Here is an 8145-nt window from a genome sequence, read left to right on the forward strand (position 1 = left end):
TGTGGACCACCACGGACTGAACTGTTAAGGTTTATATTCAGCCACTCATTGTTTTGGCATGAACTGGTCACTTGGGCTCCATCAATGCCTTAAAAAGCAGCACCATTGTTCTTGTCCTCCCCTCATCTTTTCCAGGGGAATGAAATGCTGCAAGAGGGAATGAATAATCCACAAGGGTATGAGGAGGATTTTTTGACCCCATTAAAGTGATTTATGGACCAGTGGAGTCTGTCACTAGTAGAAAAGAAGCCAACAGCTAAGGTCAGACATCACCAAGACATGAACAATTTTTTTTTTTTTAAGGCAATTGGGGTTAAGTGACTTGCCCAGGGTCACACAACTACTAAGTGTCAAGTGTTTGGTCTGAGGTCGGATTTGAACTCAGGTCCTCCTGACTTCAGGGCTGGTGCTGTATCCATTGTGCCATCTAGCTGCCCCGACATGAACAATTTTTAAAGTAAATAAGAGATTTATAACATTTCTCATAATGTTACCTTCAGACTTCCTCTCCTACTCACTATCAAAAAAAAAAGGAAAAAAAAGATCCAAATGGCAAAACAAATGTTTATTAAAACTAGTATTAGTTTGAATTTATGATAAAAAATAATAGAAATAAGTGAAATCAAAAACCCAAGACATAAGTTTATAACGTGGCTTTATGTAAGTATATTAACACAAGCAACTTAATCATTACACCCACCAGAATCCATTCTCTCTCCAAGCAAGACCTCTAGGCTACATGCAATGTGTTTAGAAAAATAGACATTTACACTTAATATTCTTAAAAGAAGTAATTCAACAGATTTGAGTGGCTGTGCTTCGTGTTCTTGTTAGACAAAGTGTTATTCTTGCATGCTTCTTTAGGTTGATAATGCTTAGACTTGCAGCTAATGTCCTCTAAAGGTGTACCTGTTTACACTTTCAATCTTACAAGAGAAGCAGATATGCACTAGACACATGCAAACCTTGTCCCTGAGCCTAAATGCGCTCTTACTACAGCATGGTTTGGTTAATACACTAAATATACTGCAAAAGGGAACAGATGACATACATTTAATGAAGAAAAAACAATACATTTAGATCCTTCAAAGCATCAAAGTGCAAACATTTAAGGTTTGATAGTAAACTAATCTTTTCCCAAAGTAAAGTTTTTCTCCTTTATTATCAGCCTTATGTTGAACTTTTAAATTTGACCTACTTTTCCAAGGGGGAGGGGGATACAGTTACAAAAGAATTCTGCAGTTACCTACTTCTGTCTTTCTAAAGTTTCAGTTTGTTTCAGTTCCTACATAGTTTATCTCGCTTTTAGTCACAGTAGTCTGGCACAATAGGGCAATAACAGTAATATACATGAGAGCGCAACAATATATTTTTACAAGAAGTTGTTTCAAATATGAAGGTATATGCATGAAAATAACTCACATTTACATAGTGTTTTAAGGGTTCACAAAGCACTTTCCTCACAAGAAGCTCATGAAGAAGGCACTATAAATATTACCCTCACTTGACAGGTGAGGAAATCAAGCCTCAGAAGGTAGAATAATTTGTCCACAGCCACAAAGCAGGTCAGAAATAACCTGTCCCCAGCTACACAGCCTGCCAAGCCCAGTGCCTCCTGGCTCCACATTTAGGGCTCTTTCTACTGGACTGTGCAGTCTCTCTTCAAACAGCTGAGGTTTTAATGGCAAAACAAACTTTCAGGTTCTTCTAAAAAAGCCACTGACAAAAAACAGGTAGTTTCACTTGGTGGTGGCACACTGAAACTCTGTCAATAGTGGGACTCCTCTTCCGCTGCAGGGGCTGCTGGTCAGAAGCCTCTTTTAAAGGTCAGTTTTTTCTTCATAGCGGCATTTACAGGCAGCTCTCTGGCTGTCCAGGTAGGGCTTACAGCCTAAGTGTATAACCCCATCAAACAAGAGCTCCATCGCGGATTCACAAGCTGCAGAACAAGCAAACGCCATCAGTGCAGGCCAGGCTGGCACAGCCTCGTCACTGTCAACACTGCACATACCACAGCAGCCCAGTGATCCAGGCAGGCTTTTAAAAGCTGTGCCAGATTCACCTTAATAAGGCAGCATGACTCACTGTGGCCTTAATCTATGTCCCCCTCCTTGTTTGTATATTCCCACGTCCTTGAATCACCATGTCTATGTGCTGACCTATTCATGTAATTCACAAATGATCCAAAGCCATTTTTAGCAACACTCATATTGTCAGTCACTATTCTTTCCACTTTTTTCTACGAAAAATGTAAAACGAATGAAGGTTGTGTAACGCTGTTAAATCTGTTTTTTACATTCAGAGAGAATAAAGCCAGGAAGGACACAACAATGAATCATGCACCTAATGCCTTTTAAGCGATCACTTGTATGATAAAATGTTTATAAGGTACAGTAAGAAAGTTCTTCTTTTAATTTGATAGGTATGAATTTCACCTTTTAAGTAATTCCAATTTTTGCTGAAATATTTCATTCCAACAGGAATCAACATTTTCTTTGGAGGTTTTTAATTAAACTAAATACTAATTACATAATAATAATTTTCTATGTGACACAAAAGATATAGGGGAAAAAAAAGTAATTTAACAATTGCTTTCTGTTTCCAAATCCTGGTAAAGCAGATGAGGAAAAGAACTACAAGCTTCAGAAATGATTTGTGCCACATGTATAACTGGTATCATACTGCTTGCCTTCTCAAGAGGTTGAAGTGGGGAGGGAGAGAAAGAATTTGGAACTAAAAACTTTTTTAAATGAATGTTAAAATTTTACATGTAATTGGGAAATATTTAACAATTTTTTTTTAAAAGAACGAAATGTGTTAGGTGACTTCTATGGTACATATCACAATGTACATATAGACCGTGGCAGGGGATATGTCACACCCCAATAAAGCCTCCACAAGGCCAGATCTGGCTGCTACCCCAGCTAAGTATGAACATCAGTCTTTTATCCATTACAGTCACACCCTGTCAGCACTCCCCAGGTCCTCCTTAGGTCCTAAAGACTTTTTCTGAGCAGGGAACCTGCTTTGATTTAACAGTAGTGTTTAACTCTGGGCAACTAAGATTTATTTCAGGAATGGCAAAGTAAGGGTTTCCAATGAATTTTTGGTCCCTGTCCTCCCAGTTGCCCCACTTCCTTCCTCTACTTCCACCTCTTTTGTTTTTGTTTCATGTAAGATCTTTTAAAACACCCAGACCAACCTGCTTTTAATATGGAGGTTAACAGAGGTTAACTCTGAAACAGCAGGCCTACAACAAAGTTGTAATGAAAAAGGCTTCTCTCACTGGTACTGGAAGCTGAATGTTGTTACTACCGAGTATTTAAAGGGACCAGTGATACGTGCCAAAAAATGGTTAAGTTAGGGCTTGAGACTGACCATCAGCATCATTGTAAAAGCATACAAAAGTGGGTGGCACTAGCATTTAGATCGAGGTAGGCATGAATTTCATCGAATCCAAGGAGGTAGGCAGTTTTTTCCACCTCTGAAAATGGGTCCAGCATTGAAGGTTCACAGGAAGCTGAGATGTGTTGGGACATCCCAGAATGGGCATCACCAGCTTTGAAACCATAAAAGTCACTGAAGGAGGGAACTACACATGACCCGTTGCCTCTAGATCTTTAAAATAATGCAGGTATTTAGAGCCCCTGCGCTGAGCCCTGATTAAGCCAGCATAACAGTATGACAATTAAAGAGACAGTTTCATTTCTGTCTAAAGATTATGCCAGGCTGCTGATTAGGATTAGAATGAAGAAATAGGACTACAACTTTACAAAAAAGGTAAAAATGAAGACCATTGCAATACTTTTTGATTTAGCAAATCTATAAATAATCTATAAATATTTTGCTTCATTTTGTTTTTTCCTTAATTCTTTAGAAAGCTAATTTCATGTCAACTGAATCAGAGGAAGAAAGCTTTTCCAATTCCAACCACAGAGTCAGGGGGTACTTTCAAGTTCCCTCATGATTCTGTGGTTGGTTTCCAGCATTGGGAAAAAGAAAAAAAAAACACTTTTGGAGCAGGGGCTTAGGGAAGGAACTGTAGGAGTTTTCCCCAAGCTCTCCTAAGGTCTTTCTCCAACTAAAAAAATAAAAAAGACACAAAAAGTCTCCAACCTAAAACCCTTTTCTCTCCCTCCAGCCCCTCCTTACCTTGCACATTCTGCGCTAGCCCCAGTGTTTTCTGTACTTCTCTGCAGATCTTGGAGAGGCAATGATGAAACTGCTCATCACAGTCATTCTTGGTGCTGCCACAGGTCTCATAGCATCTGTCGTGATGATTGCAGCACTTTGTTACTGAAGGGATGCCGATGTTAAGCTAGAAACGGGGTTTTCACAAAGGTTAGTGTGTTCAATCCATAGAATTCCAGGTCCCTCTGCCTGGAGGATGGCATCAGATGGTCTGGCAGAATAATAACCAGGCTTGTTACAAACATCTTTCAGAACCTGCACACCGTCACCCCAAGAACAGAATGTGCACATTCTCCATCACAGCTGTCTGTGGTTTTGACGATGTTCTCTGCTCTCTCCCATCACACTTCTTGTGGCACCAGGACACCAACAGCTCCCAGACATCTGCCCCCAGCAGACTCTGATTCCCCAGAGCCCCAACCTCACCACTCTTAACATAATCATCCATCGAAATCCAAAAGCAAGAGTCCAGCCACTCTAGAGAGTGGTCTGGAACCACACGCAAAAGGTCAGTGGATGAGGAGCACCTCGGACTCAGGAAAAGACCTCCAAGAGGTCAAAGCAAACACAAAGGACCCACACGTACAAACCTAAGTTGGGCAGCACTTTTTGTGGTATCAAAATACTAAAAACAAAGTAGGTGTTCAATAACTGGAGAATGGCTGACAAAATTATGATATAGGATTGTAATGGAAGAATAGTAATGCACTAGGAGAAATAAATGATAGATATGGAAAAACCTGGGAAGATTTGTATGGACTGATGCAGAATAAAAAGAACAGAACCAAAAGAAGAATTACAAAATAACCACAATAATGTAACGGAAAACATATTTTAAAAAACAAGAATTCTTGCCAAAACACTGACCAAACATGACTTTAGAAGACTGTGTGGCAGAGACATGAAAGACATTTTCAGATATAGCCAATGGTACTGATTTGTTTTGGTTAACTCTGTTTGTCAGTCAAAAGAGAGGGTGTATTGAGGCGGAGGGTTGGGGGACACATGGGGTAGAGGGAAAGAGAATTACTGGGTATTAACATAGAAGAGAAGAAAGAAGGAAGAGAGTGAAAAAAACTGAAGAAAAAAGGAAGCAGAAAGCCAATAAAATAAAAAATATGTAGATGAAAACAAAAGTTAAGAAGGGAACAAAACAGAGCCACTTGAGTGATTATGGTGTTAAACATACACCTAAAAAACTTTATATATTGACATGGTTTCATAGATTGATCCCTTTTCATTTTTTGCACATTGAAATATTCATATTTATTCTTTGTCAAGTTCTTGATTAAAAAAAGAAAAAAAGGAAATTTAAAAAAGAACAAAGCAGAAAAAGTTTCAAAAGCAAGATCAAGGGAATAATATTTCTTTGGGGACCCAAATGCAGGTAAAGGTGATTCTACAAAGTTGTTTTACTATCACTGAAGATTGTCTAGATCTAAAATTTCAGGGAATGGTATTATTTTCTAGTTTCTTGTTTTTCCCTATTGCAATGTTACCAAGTAGCCTACTGTTCAGCATTTCCAAAGTGACATTTTGAGGTGTAATGTTTTCTTTTTATCTATAGTATTTTGTGTACCACTAAGTTACACATTTGGGATATTAAGAAATAACAGTTCAAATTGTGTTAAGATCACTAAGGCTGACAAATATTCAATTATTATCAGCAATATAATGAAAAGACTGATAAATTTAATTACTATCAACATACTAAAAGTATCCTAAACTTACAACTATACAGATGGTTATCCAGTTGTCAAATATTTGGCCTATTCCATTTTTATGTAGTTGGTTACACATTTAATAAGCAAAAACTAATAACACTTACATGAACACCAAACACTGGAGAGCCACATCCATTTGGAGGTGAAGGTTTATAGCCATAGCGAGGGAAGGGCTTAGATCCTGTAAAATACAAAGGACACCATTAAGTTTTAGTAACTACTTTACAAAGACAAAACATAAGTTACTGGGGAACGGTTGCTCCAGAAATATGTAACAATATGTGTGTATTAACATATATACACATATATTTTTAATTTGATTTTTGGAACAGCAGTTTATCATAAAGCCTTAAAAACGGCTACTGTATGCTTAGTCAAGTGAAAATCTGTTTTGGGCTGACGAATCACTCCATATTTTACCCAAACCAGGCTACCATACTTGACATCTCAACTCTTCTTCTCTATGCATTCTCACAAGCTGAAAGGCCTTTCCTTCTCACTTCAGTCTTTCAGAATCCCTTTTCTCCTTAAAGAGTTAGACCTGAGATCATAGCAACTTTTCCAGGAAGTTTTCCCTCATTATCTCAGTGGTTTGGTGCTTTCTGCTTCCTCAAATTGCCTTATATTTATTTTATGGAATTTCCCTTCATTCAAAGCTCCTTAAAGGCAGAGCAAATTATTTCTGTCTTTGTACACTTAGCACACAGTAGGTGTTTAATAAACTATTCAACACAAGCAATGAACATCGAAGTGTCTGCATGTCTCCTGTGGAATCCATGCTTTCCTTCATGAATCAGTACCCGTGCCATCTGGTGCATAGAGGAAGCCTTTCCTCATCTCTCTAGCTATAAGTGCCTCCCCATCCAAAGTGACCTTGTATCTGATTTGTATGTGTCTTGTGTCTACATGTTTATACGTACATACACATTTGCTGACTACCCTGTTAGGATGTAAGCTCCGTGAGGGAAAGGGGGGTTTCACTTTTGCCTTGGCAGCCCCAGCACTCAGCACAATGATGCCCTATCAGTATGCTCTTAATTTTATGTATTCACTAAGTGAATATACACCCTTTACATCTCTACAACAGCTACTACAGACTATGAGATTTGATCTTCAGAACATCAAGGGAATAGCAACATCCTTACTAAAAGACCAATTTAATTACATTCAACAGACTGTACTAAGGCAGAAAGCTTTTCAATAACCAGGGATTGTTTCATAAAGGTCCTGGATCTCTGCACTCCTGTGTCATTTTCTACTTTTCACTCTCCCTTGCCCCATAAGCCTGGAGCCTGCCCCTTTGCACCGGTATCCTGTGTGCCTAGAACACATCCCCTCCTGATTTCTGCCTCACAGACTCAAACCCTTACCTCCCTCAAGCACCACCTTCTACAGGAAGCAGCACTGATTCCCTCAAATGCCAGCGCCTTCCTCCCTCCCTAGGACTTCTTCTGGACACACTTACATATAAACATGTTGTCTCCTCCAATAAAATGTAAGCTCCACAAGAGCAGGGATTGTTTCATTCTTAGTATTTGCACCTCAAGTGCCGAGCAGTGTCTGGTACACAGCAGGTGCTTAATAAATGTCTGTCGCCTAGGGAGCTTTTCCCAAGTCACAGTTGGAAAAAGTCAATGTGTGTTAGGGATAGTGCATGATCCTGGGATTTCAAATTAAGCCCAGAAGCTTTATTTATGTCATCTCATTTGATCCTTATAACAACCTTGTGACGTAGGTGCTGCTATCTCCAATTTATACAGGAGCAAATTGAGGCTGACAGAGATCAAGTGACTTGCCCAGAAAAGGAAGAATTTGAATCCATATTTTTCTTGCCTCTAAGTTCAGCACAATATCCACTGTATCATACCCTTAAAAGCGCTTTCCTCAAAATAACAGGAAGTACAAATATTATTAGTCCCATTGTGTTAATAAGGAAACGGAGTGTTCAAGGCAGGATGCAAATAAAAAGATAAGCATCTGTCTCCAGGAATGGTAAATAATGAAGGGAAACAGTGCTGAACCTGAGGTCAGAAGACCTGGTTTAGGCTCCTCCTCTTCCTAGCTTTTAGCTTTGCAACCTTGAACAAGTATACTTGTGAGGGAATCTGCTACCTCAGTGTACTACTGTGTAATGATGAGGCTTGGGTTTAGAGCCACAGGTCCAAGACTCAAAGCAACCTAACCTCTCTGGCTTTTGTTTGTTTGTTAGAGAGAGAGAGAGAGAGAGAGA

The 8145-nt window shown here is 39.1% G+C and overlaps 1 protein-coding gene across 1 annotated transcript in view; it reads right to left on the minus strand.

Moving 5' to 3' along the window:
* Positions 1 to 550: 550 nt before the first annotated feature.
* Positions 551 to 8145, minus strand: part of PLA2G12A (phospholipase A2 group XIIA) — an 11211-nt gene continuing 3616 nt past the window's right edge. Inside the window, exons 2-4 of the mRNA XM_027837578.1 lie at positions 6020 to 6096; positions 4153 to 4318; positions 551 to 1939 (exon numbers count right to left, since the gene is read on the minus strand). Coding sequence (XP_027693379.1) covers positions 1821 to 1939; positions 4153 to 4318; positions 6020 to 6096 — 362 coding nt within the window. The 3' untranslated portion in view covers positions 551 to 1820. The remainder of the gene's footprint in view (positions 1940 to 4152; positions 4319 to 6019; positions 6097 to 8145) is intronic.

Source organism: Vombatus ursinus, unplaced genomic scaffold (assembly GCF_900497805.2).
Source record: "Vombatus ursinus unplaced genomic scaffold, bare-nosed wombat genome assembly UNPS02014821.1, whole genome shotgun sequence".
Lineage (NCBI taxonomy): Eukaryota > Metazoa > Chordata > Mammalia > Diprotodontia > Vombatidae > Vombatus > Vombatus ursinus.